This window comes from Chaetodon trifascialis, chromosome 4 (assembly GCF_039877785.1).
Source record: "Chaetodon trifascialis isolate fChaTrf1 chromosome 4, fChaTrf1.hap1, whole genome shotgun sequence".
Taxonomy (NCBI): domain Eukaryota; kingdom Metazoa; phylum Chordata; class Actinopteri; order Chaetodontiformes; family Chaetodontidae; genus Chaetodon; species Chaetodon trifascialis.
This window is the reverse complement of record NC_092059.1, coordinates 18675511-18699333: the sequence shown is the minus strand read 5'-3', so window position 1 is coordinate 18699333 and position 23823 is coordinate 18675511. Positions and strand designations below refer to the sequence as shown.

General features: G+C 43.9%; 2 protein-coding genes across 2 annotated transcripts in view; both read right to left on the bottom strand.

Annotated features, from left to right (window-relative positions):
* The window catches only part of adamts10 (ADAM metallopeptidase with thrombospondin type 1 motif, 10), a 43450-nt gene that overhangs the window by 8627 nt on the left and 11000 nt on the right, over positions 1 to 23823 (bottom strand). Inside the window, exons 3-18 of the mRNA XM_070960992.1 lie at positions 23397 to 23536; positions 23036 to 23245; positions 20201 to 20369; positions 19589 to 19791; positions 18469 to 18552; positions 15879 to 16024; positions 14806 to 14849; positions 14514 to 14619; positions 12431 to 12577; positions 11994 to 12135; positions 11244 to 11351; positions 10660 to 10805; positions 9861 to 9924; positions 9407 to 9509; positions 6381 to 6514; positions 3397 to 3520 (exon numbers count right to left, since the gene is read on the bottom strand). Of these exons, the coding sequence (XP_070817093.1) occupies positions 3397 to 3520; positions 6381 to 6514; positions 9407 to 9509; positions 9861 to 9924; positions 10660 to 10805; positions 11244 to 11351; positions 11994 to 12135; positions 12431 to 12577; positions 14514 to 14619; positions 14806 to 14849; positions 15879 to 16024; positions 18469 to 18552; positions 19589 to 19791; positions 20201 to 20369; positions 23036 to 23245; positions 23397 to 23536 (2070 nt within the window). The remainder of the gene's footprint in view (positions 1 to 3396; positions 3521 to 6380; positions 6515 to 9406; positions 9510 to 9860; positions 9925 to 10659; positions 10806 to 11243; positions 11352 to 11993; positions 12136 to 12430; positions 12578 to 14513; positions 14620 to 14805; positions 14850 to 15878; positions 16025 to 18468; positions 18553 to 19588; positions 19792 to 20200; positions 20370 to 23035; positions 23246 to 23396; positions 23537 to 23823) is intronic.
* gtpbp3 (GTP binding protein 3, mitochondrial) overlaps positions 8005 to 23823 on the bottom strand; it is a 224220-nt gene continuing 208401 nt past the window's right edge. The window contains exon 12 of the transcript XR_011602125.1: positions 8005 to 8015. The gene's annotated coding sequence lies outside the window, so the exon portion shown is untranslated. The remainder of the gene's footprint in view (positions 8016 to 23823) is intronic.

The window sequence follows — 23823 nt, the reverse complement described above, 5'->3', positions numbered from 1 at the left end:
AGGTGAAGGAGGTTTATTCACTGGGGGGTCAGGGGGAGCGATGCATGAGTAGTGTTAAGCTCTGTGGGACACCGATGGACTAAGCAGAGGCTTCAGATTCCAGCTGCATTCCTGGGCAGCCGGCCTTAGCTGCCCTGCTCCGCTCTTTGCTAGAGAGCGAGAGCTTGGCCAAGACCTGGCCTCTACTCTCTTCTTCTTCTCTCTATTCCCTCCATCTGTTTTGTTCTGTTGTCCTCATTCTTTTTATACTCATCTCACCTTCACTTGGCCTCACTCTGCTTTTCTCAGCTCTGCTCTGCTGTCCAGCCAGCAGGCCACTGCAGCCCTGTAAATAACTTCAGCCTCACTAGAGGCAGAAGGAATAAAAAAAATGAAGGAATGAAACAATTCCTTCCAGCACTTTGACCACAAGAGGAAAGGAGAGGTTTGGCTCGTGACCTCTCTGCGGAGCTCTGAGAGGTGGGACTGACCCTGCTTTAGGTTTCTAGGTGGAGGCATGGAGGATTAGTGGGACAGAGTATGAGGTTTTGGGCCACAGGCACAGACACACAGAGAGCAGAAGTGCGAGATGAGTGTGTTCTTCTGTTAACAATCAGGGACCTGTGTGGTAAACAGACAGCTAAGGAGCCGCAAACCCCCGGCCCCTGACACTTCAGTAACCCCTCACCGCCTACCAGAGCCACAGGCTGGACAGATGGGAAGAGACTTAAGGGGATATTATTGCTTCTAAGCTGAGAGCACAGACCAAGAATTAAGTAACACAGCAACTTCACTTTAATGGGATGTAAGGAACTCCATTGGTCGTTCATGTATTTTCCTTTTTTTTTTCACTGTTTTACAATGTGAGTTCAATGGTTTGGCTTGGTCCCAGACCATATTTAAATCACTTGAGCAGAGTTCTGGCTAAAGGCTTTAGGAGTTCAGAGAAATTAAAAGCTTGTTGTAGACATGACTGAGTGATTCTGACAGTCATAAATCTTTCTGTGCCCAGAATAAACCTCCAATCCATGCCCTGGAGTTTGAGTTTAGTTAGAGATGAGATGCTGCAGTTCTGACAAAATCGCAAGTTGAGTTTAGACTTTTAGGACTTTTGACAGGTCAAATATGTAGTTTAAACTCAAATGAACTCAGTTAACTTTGGGGGATTTCATATGACATTATGACCAAAAGTATGTTGACACTACTGTACACATCTTGAACCGTGACTTAAACCCCATTTAACACCTCCGCGATGAATCGGAACACTGACTGAGAGCCAGGCCTTTCTTGTAGGATTGGAAATTGTAGGAGCCAGCATGTTTGGAGTCGGACCCATAGTAGGGAGTAAAAGTCAGGACATCTTTACCTCTGCTACACTGTTTTTGACAATTCTTTTAACTGGTCTCTTGCAATTTCCCCAGCTTTCTGGAAGTGCAATACAAAATTGCTGTAACTGACACTGACCGCTGACCATAGACACAATCCCCAGATCACACACGACGAACCACCTACATTTCAACTTCAGCCTTACAAACAGATTTTTTTAGGCCAACAATAATGTCAGATATTTTGAGGGTAGTTGAGACTTCAGCTAGGGTTGACAGACTGGCCTGGTCACTGTGGTCCACAACGCGGCTGCCTGTTCAGGGTGCGTCCCCTCTGAGGAATCCTGGAAGGGGGTGAGTGGTGTTGACAGTTGGGTGAGAAAGTCTGAAATTGGTGTTGTGGGGAGAAATGTAACCCAGAATAGATCCAAAAGCAGCCGGACCTCAAGCCACACTGGTTGGACCTCAACTAAATCTGTCTGCCACGTGTCCCTGAGTGGCTGGTGGATAAATATATGTATGCATATACGTGTACGGTACGTATATGTGTATATTTATTTGTGCTTCCTCATGGGCTAAGAGTTATTCAAGGAGTTTCTGCTTTGTCTTCTTGGGGATCTTGGCTTGGCTTGGCAACCACTGATGATGTGTATCTATCTGTGATACTGAGCTTGCTGGAGTGACTGTACTTTTTCATATACTGTATAAGGTACCAATGGAATCTTTATCTAAAGATGTTTTCACCTTTATCTATGCTGTACGAATACGAATATGAAAACTTTATTTCCACAGAGTGGAAATTCCTCTTTGGTTTCACCATAGACATGTCTCCCAACAACAGAACACATAGTGACACAATAAAAAACATTCCAAGGATAGAAAAATATAAAAGGGCTACAGCAATAACTGTACTTCACACATCACACATACAGTACATAATTTCATAAAAGCACACCACAGTACGAAACAAGTTTACAATTGTAGTTCTAAGACCTGCCTTATTCAGAGAACCTGCTGTGCAGGTTCAATCATGGTGCCAATGGTCTCCCTGAAGTATCCCCCAGTATTTTATGACCCTACAGCTGTGTTTGATACTGTTGACTGTAAAATCTTATTCACTTGACTTAATAATCATGTTGGACTATGTGGCTTAGCTTGAGTGACTGAAATCACACCTCTCTGATTGGCATTTTTCTGTTAAAATTGGCAGCTTTACTTCCTTGTCTAAATGGGTTACTTGAGGCGTACCTCAGGGGTCGATTCTGAGCCCTGTTCTTTTCTTTCATGTATATGTTCCCCTTGGTCAGTTAGTAGACATAATATGTTGTTTCAATTCTATGCAGACACAGTTATATCTTGCTGTAAACCATAAACAAAGCTTCTATTGATGGATAGAATAATCTGAAAGGTAAGGCCTTCCAGTAAAGCTTCAAAGGACTGCGCAAGAATTCACTGACATAATACAAAAAAGATTTGTCCCCTGTGGTCAGAAAAAAACTGCTTGATGGAGACATAATGATGGATGGGACTAGTGACTGTTACTATCTGTAATGCCAACTTTAAATCTGGGCTGCATCAACTCTCAACTGTTGTATATACACATCATTTATCTCCAGCATTCATCAGAAATACCCAGTACAGCAGGTGCTGAAATAAATGATTGTCTTGCAGCAATGTGTTTGTTGGCTTTATCAAATAAATAACTGTAACAGTATGCTGCTGTGAACAGAGTTTGCATGTGAAAGGACAATTATACGATACATTTTGAATGTCTGGGGTATCCTAACTCACATTGCAGGGCAACTTTCCAAGATACATTCACACTCAAAAGTATCAGAATCCAAACGTTGTATGTGCTCATTTTTGAGACAACAGAACGACTGTGTTGCATAATTTCTCGTGGTAAATGCCTCACATTAACCTAATCTGATTCTCAAGAGAGTGGAGACTGTTCCAAATCCACTTTAACCCACTCTGCCAATAGAATCAAGACAGGCAAAATCTTTATCTCTTTGTGCAGAAACTTCTGTGGCAGCAGTTCCCAAAAGAAAATTGATGAGATGATTAGTGCTGATGTGTTTTAGTTGTGTACCTCCTTCGGGCAGCGAGTCGTTGAAGAGTCCCTCCACAGACACACAGCTGCTCCCGTCACCCCCGCAGATCCGGCATCGGTCCTCGCGAACGTCCGAGCCAAGGATACGATCACAGCCTACGTGCTGCAAGAAGGGAGAGACGAGAGTGAGCTGCAGCGTCACTCAGGGTCATGGGTGAAGGGGCATAGTCAGTAAATTGAGAGGTGTTGGAGGCCAGCTGAGGGATTACCTTTAATCTCTTCCAGACCACTTTTCCAAAACACAGAAATATCATATGGTAAGCCCAGATGTGTTTTCTGATCCTAAGCAGACATAATGCTCTTAGGTTGCTAAACTCATGGCTGTCGACATAAATAAGCTTCATGATGAGCGAAACAGGTGGTTTTACTCAAACTCTTTAACAGTGAACCAAACCTAAACAAAAGTGCAGAGAATGAATGGCAACTGCTCTCATTCTCATATATTCATTTGACAGTTGCTTATTGTAGCGAGGGATAATGAGTCTTAAGTTTATTATTGCTTTTACACTGATTAGATCACAGTTCAAAACTAAATCCAGAGCTGAAACTGTGAGTCACCTCGTGGTTATCCGGTGGCTTTACAGTGTGCGTCGTTGTGTTACTAAAGTTTAAAATGATATAGGTCCAAACGAATAGGAGGCCTCTTGTGTCTACATGCAGGCAGTGTTTCTTACAGCTCATTGGGACCAATAGTGCAAAGAAGAATGTATCCAAAACTGCTGCGTTGAAATATCAGTGAGAGATGGCACATTTTCTACCTGCTCCAAGGACAAAGTATAGGAAACCCTGATATTACAGAAAGCAAGGAAAATGTGTTAGCTGAAACTATGATTAGGGGATTAAATATGTACCCCAAGATGTTGAGCCACAGACACTTCAAAGGATTTGAAATACAAGATGTGCGCTTTGACTTACTGTGCCTGTGAGAAACTCCAATCATTTTGAAAATGACACATCGACTGCAAGGAAACCCGAACTAACTCGGACTTCCTGCACAGTTTCTTTACAGAAAGTCTAGGCTGCAACTGTCTCAACTTCAAAGCTTGAAATTTCTTCTGCTCTGTCCTCTACACTTTACCACTGTGATAGATTAGCAGGTGAAATCGCTGTGAGAGCACAGCCTTCATCTGGATTCACTTAGTCTATTAATTTCATGAAAGGACAGGTGTTGCTAATATTTTGTACACTCTGGTCCAAGGCTGAATTTACTGAAGTCTACTATCAGTTTTTTAGGGAAAATGATCGGCCTCTGAAAAGGAGGCACAGGAACCATCGCACATTTACTTAAGCACTAACATCCATATCAACAACCTCTACCAACACCTCTAACAATACCTCTATCCCCCCACTGACTGTGGTGCTGTGTGTACCCTGTGTAGTCTTTGATCTGTCTTACACTTCATTTCCATGTTGCTAATGTATTAATAATTAAATATATGTTAAAGAGCCCATAGAAATCCCACCTCTGAACTTAAGAGCTCCTCTTTACTGGCAGTGTGTGTCTGGAGGTCAGTAACAGGCACAGTCCAGGAGTTGACTGCGTGATGAGCTGCAGTACAGTAAATCAGGCGCTGAATACACACAGAATGTGGCCACAAACTCAGCAGAAACCACATTAGCACAATGCCATTTTCTCAGTAAACCTGGCCTTCTATATTGTGTCCAACAGATCCGGGAAAAAGGGGCTCTGGCAGATGTGCTTTTCGTCTGCAGCGGCATGTTCAACTGGACCATCTGTTCCCAGATTCTTTCTCTACCTCCCACACTTGTTCTCTCCTCCTGTTTCTCCCCTCTCCTCATTGTCAGAACCCACCTTTGGAACTGAAGCCGGAAAAAATGGCTGCAAACAAGAGGTTCCTCCACAGTTTGTTTGTCTTATGTGGACAAAAAATATATGAGAGGTTAGATGATAGAGCAGAAGGATGGGTAGGGAAGAAGCTCTGAGTGGATTGCAGACAGAAAAGTAGCTAGGAAAAAGGAAGGGAAAGTGGAAAAAAATGGAGGGATAGTGAGAGACAAATGAGAGGAATGGATGTAGAGTCAGGAAGGGAAAGAGAAAAAGAGCGAGAGATAATAAGACTGCAGTGGATGAAAGGCTGCCTGCAGTGCAGACAGACTCACAGCTGAGCTGGAGGGTCACTGAGTTCCTCCACAGGAGAACTGAGCAGTGTGCAGGGAAAAGAGGAGAGGTGGAGAGGAAGAGAACAGAGAGGGGATGTTGATAAACAAAATCCTCTTTTTGGATGAGTGCAGGGACTCCATCCTCCCTCACCTCCTCAGTCAACCTAACCTCTGAGACGCTTGAAATAAAGCGGGATCGTGGGGGGTAAGAGGCACGCGAGGGGGAGCTAGAAAATAAAATCTTTTGGAACTCTAAAAAACTGCAGGCAACCACAAAACAATGAGCTGGATATCCTGAAGTTTGAGTTTTTTTCCTTTGTCCTCACAGCTTCTTTTCCCCCGTCCAAAGCGTCTGCTTACTTTTTGGAGAAAAGCTGCATCCAAAATAAACAAGAAGTAGAACTAACAACAGACTGGGAATCGACAGCAACCACATAAGCTGCTCGTTGTTACCGTTAGGGATTTTTGTTGGGTCTACATCTTTTCACAAATGTGCTGTGTGGGTGTCAAAATGGGTTCCATGGAGCTGTTGGAGCTCCAGGCGGTCTCCGCTTCAACAAAACGAGCAGCAGTTATATGTTTTGTTTTCATTAATAGCCGGGATTAAGAGAGAGCGTCGGCAATGGGACTCAAAGATCGCTGCCAAAGTTAAGACATTTTTCAGTGGAGCAGCTGATCGTGATGACGATCAGCAGTCAGTGTGTAAACTAGACGGTGGCAGCTGTCCAACGTCTACAGAGCTAGAATAAACAATATTATCTCAGTCGAAGACAGTCTTGTGTTCATCCGCTATTCTGCTGCTTCATCCTTGTATTTCAACACACAGGAAGGTTTTGTCTCACCTTACACTCTCCGTTTACACACACATCCAGAGAGTCGTCTCGGCATGGTGTGCCGTCCACCACAGCTGGAGCTCGCTCTGTGTAGAAGTTGTATCCTTCTGCCAGGCAGTTGAGAGAACAGGGCTTCACCCCACCTAAGCACACATGCATACACAGATAAACACAGGCGGCAGGGCAGACATTATCAGTAAAGCACATCTATCTACCTATTATAACACATAAACACGGATAAGGTGATACATCATCAGTCTATGGGCTTTGCTTCTCCAGTGCCTCATGTTCCCAGTTCACTAAAGCTCAAATATGATCTTTGCTCACTGAGTGTTGTGGAAAAAGCTTCAGATCCTTTTAGACATCTCTTTAAGAACTGAAATTTTATTAGCCTACTAGTTTCTGGCCAGTATTCTGCAGTCTGAGCTAATGGAAATATCCCAAATTGTACAGAATTTGAATGTGGGCTAATGAAATAGTCACTGAGACAGAAGCCAAACCTCCCGCAGGGCAGTCACCCAAAAGCTGAATCCCTGCACTGAGCTATGGGTTCACTCGCAGCTCTGAATGTCACGCTGGGTGTTTAATTTGGTTTGTACGCCTTTTTGAACACCTGACTGAGGGATGAAGCCTGCTTTAAATATTACTGTCACAATAAAGACAACAATGACATCAAATCTATTTAGATTTTTTTTTTTTTTTCAGTATAGATTTCAACATTGCAACACAGCCTATAATACTATTCAATGAGCCACGTAATGAATAGTGGCGTGGTCATATTGACGTGTGTTTTTTAGTGCTGGCAACCAGCGAACAAGCAGCTGAATGTGATTAGGTTCCTGCATCCGAACACACACACTGACAAAACTACTGAATACTATGTGAATGCAGCCCCTAAACCCAGATGAGATATTGAAATAACTTGCTTTGTTCATCAAAAGGTTCAAAGATATTTACTTAACTTACTATCATACAAGACAAACAAAAGCAACAAATCCTGATATTTGAGAACCTGGAACCTGAAACTTTTGGGCATTTATACTTAAAGAAATGACTCAAACTTTTCATTGATTATCCCAGCAGTAGACAATTACTTTCCTGATAATTAATCAACCAATTGTTTGAGCTCTACATATGTTAATGCATGTGTTCAGTATTTAGTGTCTCCACCGCTGTGATGTAAGTAATGATCTGTAAATGTGATGCGACAAAGAAAATTCATTAACATGCACACACCTACAGTACATGTAGACACTAGTCACTAAACAACCACACAGTAAAGTATGATATTCACTCACTATTTTCTATATTCTTTTCACTGCCCTGACATACACGTGTGTGCATGTGTTCATGTATGTCACTACGCCCCTGTGGGGACACTTTATTGACATTGTGCTTCCTAAACCCCAATCCTAAACTTAATTTAATTCTAATCCTAAACCTAAAACCAAGCCTTAACCCTCAACAAGCAGTCTGGACCAGGTCCCCACAGTGACAGGAGGTCCCCATGGCTGTGTAGTCGGTTTAAAGTCCCCACCGGGACATAAAAAGAAACATGCACACACACATACACACACGGTTGTTAGAGGTTTTCTCCAACCAAGTGGTATATATCCTTCACTCATCTGTGCACCTCGCCAACAGCTCCACTGCTTGAGTGGCTGCTGACATCAGTCTGGGCTGTGTTTGTTTGTGCTGGCAGCGCTGAAGCAGGTACAGTATGTACTGGGAGGGAGAGAGAGACAGAGAGAGTATGCACTGGCATGGCCTGCAGACGATAAAGTGGTCAGACCACGGAAAACTACAATTCCCATGGTGCCTAGCATTGGCGGGGCAATCATTGCTTCGAGCAGGGTGCGTGTGTGCGTATCATAACTCGCAGGGTGTGTTGTATGGAGTGTGAAGGTTGAATGTGAAGGCTGTTGGACTGAGAGCAGCAGTGTGGGGCAGCTTGTTTCAGCTTATACGACAGACCTATTTTAATGAACTGTCCTTGGCTGCCTGAGCTGAGAGAGAAAGGCTGCCTCTGTTCTCAGTGTCAGATTGCATAATGGTGAACTAAATAAAGTGAGACAAGGAGAGACATTTATGGAGACCAGAGGAGCAGAGAAGACCAAAAAAAAGAGCATGAAGAAGAAAACAAAGCTGTCTGCTTGGAGGGTGAACGTGGAAGGAGCACAGCCGAATTGAGAATGTGAGGAGAGTGAGACGGCTGCAGCGGACAGGGAAGGGGCTGGGCGGTGTGATCTGGCCTTCGCATAGGGCAGAGTCTATGGCACTGCTCCTATTTTAACAGCTGCAAGGGATTTCCATTGTAAAATCAGCTGACTTGATGAAAGGAGCACTTGTTGCCTGAAGTTGGAATTGGCTGGCCAGCTATCTCTGTAAGCCATTATGTTTTTGGAGGGCTAGATTAAAAGCAGTTATGTCGTTGAAACTATTTATCTTTCACGTCCAGTGTAGTGCTCATCAGGAGCGAGGAATTCTTGCAAGGCATCATGGGATGCATGGTTCGCTGCAGCCAGCATCTGTGCGCCAGACAGGAGGGAGTCTGCAGCTTCGATTCACTTTCTCCTGTCTCTCCCTCTCTCTCGATACACACACGCATGCACATGCACGCATGCGCTCCTCTCTGTCTCCTGACTTGTGTTCATCCCCTGTCATCAACTCTTAGCTCGCATCTTCCTCAATTTCAAGCCCTCTATATGCTAAAAGGAGTTGATGTTGATGGAGTGGTGAATGTAAAATCAAAACAATGAGCTGAAAGACATTAAACCACTCCGTGGAGGTGAAAAAATATTGGAGCATAATTGTCTGTGACCCCTCTCACATCAGAATTCACATCGATATTTGATCCATTGTTAATACAAAAATATTAATGAGTGCAGCTTTAAGTTCAGTGCTTGAGTACTTTCAACCAATGACGGACAGTGATGTTAAGGGCAAAGAGGCAATCTGCAATAGAGATTACCATGGTGCAAATAAACACTGGCACACACGCACACACCCCACACAGAGATCGGTTACTCACTCACCCCCTCTGTATGGCTTCCAGGTGTAAAACTTTCCCCGGAAAGGAACACTATCAAAATCAGAGCACTGGATCTCCCGGAAATCCCGAGACCCTGCAGGGCACTCCTGTAAGACACAAACACGCACACACACGCACGCACGCACGCACGCACGCACGCACACGCACACACACACACACACACACACACACACACACACACGTGCATTCAATGACTACAAACAAAACACAGTGAATCAAATAATATTCATAATTTTGGTTACACTATCTGCGATCGGCTGGCGACTGGTCCAGGGTGTACCCCGCCTCTTGCCCAATGACAGCTGGGATAGGCTCCAGCCCCCCCGCAACCCCGAAAGGGATGGTGGGGCATAGACAATGGATGGATGGATGGAGGGTTACACTATGTCAACCAATCAATGGTAATAGCGATGAAGATGAAGAGCAGAAATACTCACATCAATATTGCAGGACCTGAAGCGCTTTCTCTCCCCCAGACAATACTTTCCACCAATGGTTGGCCTATAACCAAACACAAAGAGAATGAGCCAGTCATTCACATCTGAGTGCAATTTAACAAGATCTAACCTCTCTGCTTTGCCTGCCTTCATCAGTGTGTTTTCAATCTCACTGTCTTGTCACTGTCTTTTATTGCTTTATTGTCCATCGCGGACCATCACGACACCACCTCCACATAAAAAAAGAACAAGCTGAGAAGGAAGCCAGAGCCAGCCCTCATCAAATGGCTGCCTCTGCTAAACTTTCAAGAAATTCAAACAGAATGGAGCCAAAACAAATATGCAAACGATGCTAAGAAATGATACGAAAGAATGGCCTCACATTTGGGTCAATTCATCCTCAGTTTAATCAGTTCAAGATGAGGGATGTGGTGACTGTGATTCAAAAAAGGTCTGCGAGTCATATGGTGATGAATCAGACTCCCTCTGAATTATTTCAAACACGATAAAAACGGTGGCACTGATGTCCGCATGCAGGTCCTGCACATCAATCTCAGCCCTGCTTTCTGCATTGAGGTCGCATGTCCTTCCTGTGTTCTGTCAGTGTTTGACTGCTCCAGTTTCCTCCCACAGGTAAAACTGATCAGTAATTTTCTCCAACCATCTAACTTCATCTTTGCTGATACAAATTCCCAAACCTGACATGCTGGCCAATATTGATGCATTTGGCACAGGACTACAACTGTAATCTATTCTAGGTAGCTAACTAGAAAGCTATCACTCATAGTTAGACACAAACCTGGGGCTGTCACAGTGTCTGATGGAAGAGGAGACTCCTCCTCCACAGGTCCTGCTGCACTCCTCCCATGGTGACCACAGACCCCAGCCCCCATCCACGCCCTCCGGACGGGTCCCATACGCCACACACACCCGCTTGTAGCACCACTGCAGCATGAACACATATACACATATACATGCTCAGATATGCAGAACTGAATAAACAAAGACAGCATTCCTTAGAAAAAGGTGAATATTAGAAAGCAAATTATCAGAATCTTGAGAAAAATACAGGACAAATCATATCCTTCAACCCTGAGAACAGATTTTTTTTAACTTTGTGTTTTTCAAGGTTTTAAAATGGTCTGTCCTAAAAATATTTTTATGAGAAAACATGTTATCCAACAAGACAGCAGCCAGGATGAGTCAGTGTGAGCACGTGTTTTTTTTAAATTCTTGTAATAAGCAGGAGAACCAGTCCCAGATGAACAACATCACTCTACCCACACCAGCCACATTTAGCCTCTCTTTTGTGGGAACAATTCCACCTTTACACCCCAACTTCCAGAAGAATAATGTAAGAGAGAAGCGAATTTCTGTATTTACCCCTTTCTCGATGGTGTTTGTCTGACAGATGGTTCCCTCTGCAGCTGGGATGCTGCTGGTGATGCAACGGTTGCTCTTGCTCATGCACCAAAGTTCACTGCAGACTTCCTGTGTGAGTGACAGGATAATGAAAACACAGAAGAGAGAGGAACGAAAAAGAGAGGAACAAAGCAAAGACTGAGAATATCTGTTCGAGTTTCTATATAAGTGCAACATAAAGACACAACAGCAGACACACTGTTGTTCACCCTCTCTGCTCACACTGCAGTGATGCCTGTAACACATAGGGATTACGCTTTACTGTGTACATATGCTCTGACCACATCAGTATCAACAGCAATGAGTATATAAAGAAGTATTCTGTTCCAGATGTCCGTTCAATCTGAACATGGTCCCATAAAAGTTGACCGTGCAGTAAGTGGATGCCATTCAGTGAAAGTGTTGCAAGATGCTTGGTTGTTGGTGGTCACGGTTTTAAAGATCAGTGTCGTCAGTCTGATCTCCAGACAGATGAAAACACATAAATCAAAAGGCAGTAACTTGAACATGGAAGGCCTTAATCAATGGATGTTCTATGAGCTGAATCTCTACTGAGGAAAATGTACAGACATGCATGGTTCCAGGAGGATGAATCTACCGACTTTGACCTGCTGATTTCCCTTTATCTCTATCTCTAGCGCCATCATGAGGTTCACATGTGAAATGTCTCAAAAAAAGGGAAAAGTGGTAAAGTGTAGATGGAGCACTCACCGCATATTTACACTGTCGAGATCTGACGCCGTACTGGAAGCGGCACTGTTCGTCTGCGTCGTAGGCCTGGCCCGGAGCTGTGGTGGGGTACACAAACTCCTGCTTGGGGGGGATGTTGTTCAGACAGGAGCCCATACCTGAGCTAAAGCACACCAAACAGAAGAGCGTGAGATTAAAATACACCATAACTGGAAATGTTTTCCAGAGTCATTTGTTCAGAGAATATCAAAAGTAAAACAGAGGGAGTTTTGCTGAAGCAGAACAGGCTTCAGATAATTAATCTGAGGAGGATTCACCTACCATCAAGTCCCATCTGTTACTCGAGTGTTTGTCTGACCACCAAAAATGTTACTCTGACATCCAAGAGAATTTCTCTTTCTCAAACCTCTAATTACCAAATTATTTGTGGTTTGCAGATATCTGATAGGCAGACTCACTCCAGGAAGCTGGTGATGTAATCCCGGCTACAGGCTGACCAGATGAATGGGTTTGTCTTCATGGTGATGTGGTCAGCCATCAGCTTGGCAGTCTCCTGGCTGCGGGGCCCACAGGCATTCCCCATACCGTCATGGTTCATCCCAAACCTAAAGCCCATGATGATACAGTGACAACAGTTTGAGGCCGCGTGGACCGGTAATAGTCCCTGCAGCAGGCATGGGGACAGCGGAAAAAAGATCACTGCGGATAACCGAGGGGGATCTGAAGAGCAGACATGTAGCGGTTTGACCGTGGGGGGGGGGGCAGTCTGCATCTGGTCTGACAAAATAAATGAAATTAGCATCAAACCGCACAAAGGATATATAATCTTCACCCTAAATCATAAACCTGCAGGAAATATAAACACAGATCTCCACAATCTGAGAGAGCACAGTCCACTGTGACCACATGTTCAACTACTATCATTGGAGGAAAGTGGACATGTACACCTTTTTAAATATAAATACCCCATAAATATTCAATTTACTAACACATGCAACAAAGAAAAGCATCAAATTCTCACATTTGAGAAGCACAAACCAGAGAACATTTGGGCTCCTAATTAATTAATCACAGATGAATTTTCTGACGACGGCCTAATCATTCCAGATTTACACTTGTTATTCCAAAATGCATTTTACCGTCTAAGCCTGCAGGACAGAAGAACAGCAGAGCATTAATTGACACACAGCGATAACGCTCACAGTAGCTGTGTTTGAAATCTAAATGCTCTGAAAGCTTTTCCTCCCTCAGCTGAGTCATCACTGCTCTTTTCATGTGGGTGCCCTCCACCACAAACAGGCCTGCATTTAATCTAATGCTGCACTGTGATGTCAAAACAATTTATATGACAATTTAAAACAAATGTTGATTGTGTTGAAGCAGAGGAAACAGATTGTATATACTATAGACACACTCTAATCAGCCCGCGAGTTCCAGTCATGTTGGCTCCTAAGCGTTGTGGTCTGAGTACATGAAAGCTACCTGTGTTTATCGTTAGGGAGGCAGGACCCCAAAGGATCCACCATCTGTCTTAATACTTGTAAGGGCTGTGTGTGTGTGTGTGGACAAAATGCAACGAGAGACTCAATTACTCCGAGCAAGTAGGATATTCTCCAAAAATAAACCAACTCGATGGTTTTCTCAGGAAAAAAGACGGATAAAATCAGTGACCTCTGTTGATTTACTGCATTCGTGACAGAAGTGAAGCACACAGGCGGATATAATAGCTCGTCACTAAGTGATACAGATCAGCAATCCCAAGCAAATGAGTAAAACACAGTTTGCAGCTCATCCAGGGGATCCCGATACAAAAACCAGAGGCATCTCCAGGTGCTGCACCAGCCACACATGGAACTCATTCCACATATAAATAGTGTGACGGAAAGAAAATATACAACTATTAACACATTCTCAACTGATGGAAATGACTCATGGTGCGAGAGATTACATAAACTATCTCTGGAGATCTGCAGATGTAATCTGAGGAGGGAGGAATCATCTTGGACCAGAACACAAGAAAAGACACATGAGACACCTCAGGGATTTCTTTAGGGACATTTTGTGTTTCAGCCTCAGCTGAAGAACAGCTACCAGGGATCTGGTACAGAGGGGATTCGGTGTTTTTTCGGACGGAACACGGGGTCATGAACTTCCCCTCGACAGTCTGAGCGGGTTACAGCTGAATGTGCATGGTCTCTGCATGCAACCTTTTAAAGATGTACAACATGTCAGCCCTATTCTATGCTGAGTCAGACATCACACATGTGCGTCTACTGAAACCGTATTTAAACTGTGTTGGACCTATTACACACACACACACACACACACGCGCGCGCGCGCGCATATCTTCTGGGGATAAACTCATTCAGGTGGCTCGACTGACATCGAGTCACGGAAATAAGACTGTTTATTGGAGACATATGAAACATTAAATTGATTTGTCGATCGATTTCAGAAAATTGTAAGTTGCGCGCGCGTGTGTGTGTGTGTGTGTGTGTGTGTGTGTGTGTGTGGGTGTGTGTGTGTGTGTGTTTCACTCACGTGTGTCCTAACTCATGGGCAATAGTGAAAGCTGTTCCCAGGCCGATGTCCTCATTGATGCTGCAGCTCCTCTCTGGCTCACACATCCCTCCTACAGGAGCCAGACCTGTCTCACACACACACACACACACACACACACACACACACACACACACACACACACACACACACACACGAATACATCATTTCTCCTCCGACTGTAGAGCCATCAATTCTATAAGAAACACACAGACTGAGGTACAAAACCTTGCTAATCTCAATTTCTGTGTGTATGTGTGTGTGTGTGTCTCACCTAGAGTTTCACAGGGCTTGTTTTTTTGGATGCAGATGTCGTACCTGCAGACAGGAAAGAAAATGAAGCAGGCCAGTATAAAATATCATACTTCCAACATTAAACAGTCAAAATCCAGCATGTCATGTGATCACACTTACATATAAGAACAGAATACAAACACACACTTGATGCAGACATGCTGTGTATTCACAGACGGTGGCGGACACACTCACACAGACACACTCGCACAGACATTATGGACGGACAGTGGACAGCGGTGATAGCAGACAGATATAGTTTTGAATGAACAATAGCAGGAAGCCGTGGACGGTCACTGTGGTGTCATCTGTCTGGACGGCTTCCATCCTCTGCTTGATAAACGCTGTCGTAAAACCGAAGGGTTCTCACAAAGCCACCACCGCAGCCACATCTCAAAAAGAGACATTTATCTATCTGTACTCTTCTTACTCCTCCTCTTACATAATGACATTCTGTTAGAAAGAATAGGAAAGTATGTGTGGCAGCTCTGCCCAGCCCCATCGCAATCAGATGACTCTGAGTAAACCATGGCTGTTGTTTGCACATTCCTCAGTCAACAGCATCAGTGTTTTATCTGCTTCATATGCACCTACCACTGCTGGCCCTCTTCTCCTCCAGAAGTATCAGTAACAGATCGAGAAATGACAAGAACACAACGCTGTCAGATTTGATTTCTGCTCTCTTTCTCACCCTCTCAGGGTGTCTCTCCATTTTCTCCGGGCTGCTTCTTTCAAATGAATAAATCTGTCTTTGTCTCTCACTCCCTCCTCATATCTCTCTTTTACATTTTGTCTCCAGATGCTGAGCTGGGCAGAGCGGCCCCAGCTATCGTCACCACAGACAGGACAAGATACAGCCCAACACTCTTGGACTTGGCTTTATGAAAAACCTATGAGGATAGGGGCTGGGAATGTAAGAATTCAGCTCAGAGGAAACGCTGCTTTAACCCTTAAATGAACAGGGAACAGACTAAATGTATTTACAGGCAGTAGGAGCATCAGTCAGACTAAAACTCTGTCATTCAAAATGACCTCCTGAGAGGAATTTCTCACCTGGTGATAAGCACAGCAGTGTCATGGTGAGCGATCCCGTTGTCTGGGATGGCGTTGCCGTAGCTGCTCCGGTGCTGGATGGTTTTCTGCCATTTACAGAAGCTGTCTAAAGACTTCCCTGCATGGTGGTTGATCTCGAGCGTTGGCTGGAAGAGAGAACAGGAAGGAAACACAGTCAAATGCAAATTGGGAAAGTAAAGTTTAGTATTTAAATCTTAAACGCAACAAAAATGGAAAAACTTGAGCAATTTCATATATTTGTAAAGATACTTAATTTAGTGACATTAGGTTATTCCAGTGTCAGCACAGGGGGATTTCAACAATCAGGTGATAGGCCCAACAATGCTATGATAAGCCCACCCGGGTCTTCCTGTATTGCAGTGTTTCAGACTTGTTTTCCGCCTTCATGTGTTAGTCTTTCTGTCCTGTGAAAACGACGTATTTCCGAAATGTCAACTTTACATTAAATAAGGGAAAAGCAGTTTTTTCAGCTTGGTGAGTCTATATGTTTCAGATAATCCAAAGGGTTTTTACTTAGTAAAAAAAAAAACATTCAAAATCACCAAATTTTGGGATACATGGTTTTTGCTGGAAGGCAGCTTCATTACACTGTAGCTAATGTGGAGGCAGGGTTATAGTGAAGGTGCTTTCTGGTACTATGAGAGTGCAGAGAGGAGAGGAGGGAGGGCTCTGCTGGCCACAGCTGGCGAGAACTCGTAACCCAGGAATGCATGTGGTGACATAACTAGTAATTGTCTCATCCCACAGTCCCTCATTTCTGGGACCACTGCTGGCCTGACTTTATTTTCCAGGGGCAGCTTGCCGTTTTCAGACCTGGAAACCAGCAGCAGAACCACTCACTGAGACGACTCTCAATCCTGTCACGACCTCAACCTCAACGGTCCATGGAGAAAGAATAACAACACTAATACTGCCCGCCGCTAATGATCCTAACATTTACTTCTTTACAATGTCAGATGACAAACACATCCGAGCGATAAATTATAGAGCTTATTTTGAGGCAGCATGAACAGTATGAATCATAAATGTTCCCTATTAAGAGCGCTAAGGAGGAAACCTCAAAGCCACACTGTGTGCCCCTTTAATTCATTATGATTCATCTGTCAGATTTCTAGAGGGTCAACATTACGCTGGCCGCACCATCTCACCACATGCTGTTAATGGCAGGCTAATAAAGTCAGTTACTAGGAAGTCAGATGGCCCAGTCATCTGCCGTGCTATGCTGGTAAGGTCGTGCACTTTTTATGAGTTGAGCCCTTGCCTTGTGGTCAGGTGTGGACTCAAACTCTGTGCCCTTTATAACGTACATTCACTCACTCATCATACAACAAGAGTCTAAAGCCACGCTAAGTGCTCTCTGAGGCTGTGCAAAGCAATGCTTTGAGCTGAACACTAATGTCAGCATGCATATAACATATAATGACAATGCTAACGTGCTGATGTTTAGTAGGTATTGTGTTATCCATGGTCATCTTAATCATTTAGCACAATAGTATGCTGACATTTGCTAATTGGCATGAGACAGTGTTTCAAGTACAACTGAGGCTCAATGGAATATCCAGATTACGGATTATGGATATCAGAGTCAAGACTTCCATGAGCTGGTCATTGTTTATGGTCCGATTAGCAACTTGACTTTCAAACTGGACAACAACTCGACATTTTGGCTAATATACATATAAACAGAGACAGACACTGCACTCATATATTGAGAATATCTGCATACGACTGCATTTCAGCCAATGCATTCTGCCTCTTACTCCGCACCTGGACTGTTTACCTGCGTGCAATCAAAACAGCTCAAACAAGATTGGTCAACACTACTCGGACTCAGCAAATGGAAAGCAGAACACTTCCAATATCAAAATATTTGTCAATTGTCAACCTCATGGTGGCACTAGAGGAGAAGTCAGAGGATCGCCAAATTTAGATTCATAGTCTGAATCTGGCATCTGGTAATCCATCAATCCAATCCATTGAGAAATTTCAGTCTGGACAAAATTGGTGGACCAACTGACCAACAGTGCTTGACGTTAATCTACAATGTTAGAGTGGCTACAAAATACTGGTAAATTGACAGACAAGACCTCGATGAATGCGGTGATTTTGGATCCTGATGTTGACTTAAAAGCAACACACCTCTCTGGTGAAGCAGATTTAGATGCTGTTTTTTGTTCAATGTCTAAATCAAACTTTAAGCTTTCCTACACCCTGGATGTGCATCATAGCAATGATCAGAGAGGTCACTGTTCACCACAGAAAGCAGTCATAAAGCAGCTCTGTCTGACAGGTACCACCACCCTCCTCATATCCTGACTTTCCTGCCTTTCCTCACCCATCTCCCTCTTCCTAACCTCCTTACAGCCGCTTGTACCTTTCATTACAGCCAGGACCTGCGTACACACTCACAGTCCACAGGGAGCGGCGGAGGAAAAGACACTTAAGCCAATAATTTGACACAAACAAGGAGCTCATAGATGTGTGTTGTGCAGGTTATGAGGACAAGCACAGAAAGACATACAGAGAGGAGAGAAGAGGGTTGTACAGCTTATTACAGTAGTTTATTTACCTGGTCTTCCATGAGCAGGATGAGCCGTGTCACCACGATGTTGACTGCATTCCCCAGGCTAGAATCCTGGAACAGTTTGGCAACCTGACCTCCAGGGAAACAAGAAAAGACCAGTCTTAAAAACAGCTGATGCACCAGTTGAGCACGTTAAAGCAGAGCTGAAATAGACACAGGAATAATGTCCAGTCATGAAAATGATAAAAGTTGATTTAGGATGATTTTGCTCTGACTTTCCTGTTCAGAGGCCAGTCCTGATGCACTGTCTGTGTATGATAACAACGTTTGTGTCAATCTGCCTTTCATGACCCCCAGAAAGTCTGGATTAATGTTACAATGGCAAGAGCAAACAGAAGTGGGCTAAAAAGGCGTACCTGTGTAGTGCTGAGACTGATTTTAAGATAGCCTAACAGTCTTTGAAGAGCTGCAAAGTCAGTGCACCCAAAGCACCGGCGATTATTAAAGAGTTAAAGCACCAACAGTAATAAAAAGACCAGAGTTAAAACCACTACTAGTCGAGCACTAAAGCTGCACTTAGACACGTGTCATTACGGGTGTCTGGTGTAATTTGGCCCCCTTTGCTCCACGCCACTAAACAGATGCTGTTGGTTTCTGATTCTGTAACACTCCGGATGCAACCTGCTTTGGAACAATAGCAGCTGACCAACCCTTCATTAAATACATTCCTAACACGTGTGTGTATAGGTTTGAAGTGATTGACTGTGTGTGAAGAGATCCCCCGTGACAGAAATAGTGCAGATGATGACATACAACGTAAGCCCGTCTGACTCAAGCATGTGGCCTCCCCGAGGACAAATCAAAGTAGATCCACGCATTTGTCTTTCTTTCTGTCTCTAAGCATTACTAATTCTACTAAATAAGTCTCAATCTGATTTATTTCAACTTCAAAATCAGAACTGATTGTTGGATTGCTGCTGAAAGCTTCAGAAAGCTAAACTACACAAAAACAAGTCAGTTTATCTCTGTTTTCGTGTGAAACTTGACGCTAATTATTCTGCTATTCATGGGAAATCTCTGCGTTTTATTAATCGACTCCAGTGACACAGGGAACGTGGCCTTTTAATGCATTGTGCAAGTGCATCTTTTGTGTTGTGAAACTTACAATATTCATGACAGCCAGGATGTATTGCTCGATGTCTCTGCGACCGTGGTAACCCACCATCATCTTGTCGGCCACCACCAGCGTCTCCACGTAGCGCTCCCTGCTAACGGAGCGCTTCAGAGGCAGCTGGCCGCGACCGACATGATGGGGAGGCGTCTTCAGGGTTCGCTGCCACCATGACGCGCCTTTCATCGGCTTCTCGTCTGAGGAAGATCGCACACGTTCACGTTTTGGAGGAGAATGAAGACACTCGCAAAAACACAGCAGCAGCCAATTGTACATTGAAAACAGATCACTGAACATTTCGTGTTTGGCCAAGACACCGATTACAACACTTTACCAAACAGAATAACGCCTGAACACCATCTCCATGAATATAAGCAGGATGAGTGTTACAGAGAGGGATGTTTTTAACTTTCATTAGTCCAAAGATGGTTTCCTGAACATACTTTTGCATTTTCAGCAACGCCCTGTCAGTCCCACCCAAACACAACTGGGAACTCACACACAACCACCATCTTCTGCTGCTGGCTGCTATCCAAATCAGCCCGGGGCACTCTGGACCTACAGTAACGGCTGCTACTAAAAAGACCAGAATATCTCTCCTCTCACCAATGACTCCACAGGATTGGCCCTTGTACTGATGGCGGAGCGATGACCGCTTGTAAACCACATGGGGGCGCCCCTCTGCTCTCTCCCCCCTCTCCGTCCTGGTCTGGTTATCTGGTGAGACAAGGGGTTCAATCAGGTACTCCTCTCCCCCTGCAACAATCACCCCCTGCTGCAGAGAGACAGATGCGTAGAATAGAACAGAATAACAAGAATCATTGCTTTCATAATACAAATATCACAAATGTCACATTACACGGATGGTGTGAGTCTTGAGCAAAACATGTTGAGAAAGACAGACACTAAAACAGATCATCCCAAAGGCTCCATCAGTGATAAGACTAAAATCACTGGTCTTCATGTTGAAAGAGCAACAAAGCAGGCAGGTTAAGTTAAGGTGAGGTCGAGGCGAGTGGCGCCTCTTAAACTTTACAGGCAGCACTTGTCAGCATTGAGCAGAGAGCATCGTATTTGGAGAGACGTGCAGTAGTTTACAGCACGCATGCAAGGTGTCGACGCCTCAGTGAGACTCTTGACAAAAGCTTTTGTTCCACAAGAGTCACTGACTTTTGTTTTTTGGTCACAATACTAAACAAATGAAGATAATAAGGAAATAACACAAGCACTCAGACAGAAATACACAATGACACTGCGGTGACTAATGTAAATAGTACAATCTGCAATACCCTCCACCCACTCCAAGAAAAGGCACAGTCCAGAAAGACACCCCAACAAATAACAGACAGATGATGGCGAAACAGTACCGTTGGGTAAAAACACAGTATACCACAGAGTAAACAGGCTTCATTTAGATGAGACATGAGTAGTAAACTTAGAATTTCAGGCCGATACAAACAAGATGATTCTTGTTCTAACCTCACTCCTTTTTTTGCATGAATCACTTAATGTTGTAACTTCCACATCATGTAATAACAATGATTATTTACTAAAAATATTAGAACAACATGTAATAACTAACAACAAATAACTGATAACAGATTGTAGTAGCCTGATAAGTATTACTACTACACAGTAATACTAAAAATACATACAGTGTATCTGTTAGATAGTAATAATCTCTCACAGGAGGCCAAGGCAAAATGGATATTTAGAATTTTTAAATTGAAACTGTATGACTCCAATACTAACTGTTCAGTGAAGGAATGACACTCATTTTACAAGTAGAGACATTTTACAATTGGAGATACAAGCCTAACATTATCATCATATCGCTCTGTGTTCTGACTGTCCCACTACAAACACTGTCCCCTTCACAGGGTCCTCTGTTGGCAAAGTGTGGACTCATCTGAGAAGAGGATCAGGACCCCACAGAACAAACACACACACACACAGAAACACACGTGAGAGCATGAAAGAGTGAATGAGAGCGAGGAAAATGAGAGAGTGAGACAGAGAGCGATACACTAACACTTCCTTTGATTCTGCTCAGATGTGTTGGCTCTGGCCGGAGCGAGTGTCTCCCCTCGACTCACTGCGGCAGCCTTTAATCTCATAATAAAGTTAGTGATGCTCCCCTGGACACACAGCCCGCTCGCTGGTGAATGTGCTCATGCTGGTCTGACCAACAGTAATTACGTGTGCGGCTTATTAACGCTTTGTGAACACATCTAATCCTCGGCTGTGTATACTGTGCGGAGCCTGCTGTTTGTAGTGAGAGGATACACAGATACACAGTGCTGCGAATGCAGGAAAATGATTTCAGCCAACAAAATGATGCATCACAATTAAGTGATCCAGTCGAGTGATTCGGCGGGGGGCTAGCTTTTATCTCTTAGTGTGGAGCATTAACAAGCAGGTGATGAGAATGGGAAATAAATGAAAAAGGAATTACTTTACTAAGTGGTAAACAAGGCCGCTACGGAAAGCTGTTAAGATTTCCAGATGATTAAAGGTCCTCTGCTCTGTTATTTTGACCATAACATGCCTTGTTGGCCACATCTTCAGACAATAATCTCCCTCATTTCCCAGTCTGCCTTTAAACAGCCCCAAGAGGGCAGATCAGAACTTGATGTATTTTGGCCCAAAGAATGGGGGGGGGGCTGCCTCCAACAGTTTTTGTATCTTTCAATCTGAAGTCTCTCATCTCTCTTGCTCTTGCTTTTAGTTGCGGTCAGACAACACGTCACACAAGCTGGTTCGCCTCATGCATACTGATACTGCGCTTCTGTCATATTGGAGTAACGGTTATCATCAGTTTCAGTGTTCATATGAAAGTCCAAGTCATAATTATGAATGAATAATAGGAAACATCTGACTTGGCACGAAACTGCCTGAAAATCAAACAAACACAGATGCCTCATATCAGCCAAAGTCTGTCATTCCAGATCATAAACCCAAATTTTAATCTTCAGAATATTAACATAGTCAGTGTAAAATCATTCTAAGCCTCACACGACCAACTCTGCAGTATTGCAATAGTGTGTAGTTGTCCGACTCTCTCCCTCCAACATCCATCCCATGCGACAAGCCGTGAGCGTGGCATAAAAGAGAGCAGTGGTGATGGGACAGTAGCTGCAGGATTTTCTTAAGCTGCAGTGTTTCTCTTACAATGATTATAAGTAACGTAAGGATGAACCTCCATATCTGAAATTCGATTTCAGTTTCTGAGGAACACACTGGTTGTTTGGGCAAAGATTAAAGCTGGCTTGGGTTCTGGAGGTTTGTTAAAATTTCATGCTTTGATGTCCGAAATCAAGCCTGGCTGATCCTTTATTTGCTAAGACAGCACTGCTGCTGCTGCTGCTGCTGCTGCTGCTGCTGCTGCTGACCCCACTCGGTGTATTAGATCTGGATTAGGCTTGAAGGTTTCAGTCTTACCAGGCCGTTACAGTTGCTCAGGGCCACTTTGCTGGAGTGCGGCTGATCTTGGAGGTGTCCTACATAGTGGCAGTGGGGAGAGTAAGGATGACTCCAGGCCAATCGGCCTCTCTTCCAGTACTCCACCCTGAACTGCCTAGAGAGCAGGCCTCCCTGCAGCGTTAGGTTCAGCAGGAAGTTGTTACGTGACGTGGACAGCTGGTAGAAGAGCTAAGGGGCAGAAAAAGAGACAGCTCAGCTGAAAATTGCTCTTGGATCAAAAGTATTCTAGAGAGTAACTTAAAGATGTGTATAAATGTAAGAAACACAGACTTAAAAGAAGAATGAAAAATAAGGGAGGCAATTTCAAAAAGCATTATACAGAGTCAGGCAGCCTGTCTTCAGCGCTGCGTCTTCTTCTTCGGTGGTGTTGAGGTGTTTCTGCATCCAGCGTCTCACCATTAGGTCCCACACGTACTGGGATGGCAATCTCATACTGGCCTAGACTGGACAGGAAAGCAGCTAGAGGGAGGAAAATAAAGAAGGCATAAAACCAAAACCAGAGTTTAACTTAATAAAGTCAAAATTCAGCTTAATCTAATTGAGTCTAATTAAAAACAGTTGAGGATCTGGGAGTTGCTTGATTTGAATAACACTGTGGAGCTTTTTACTGAGACAGTAACCCAGTTGGCAAAGAGAAACTTGGAGGCTTTTTGGCCCATTGCTGACAAGGTCCCTCCACTCCAAGAACCCCTTCTTGCATGAGGCCAAAGGACTGTTGCCATGGTGACACTGAAACTGTATACTTC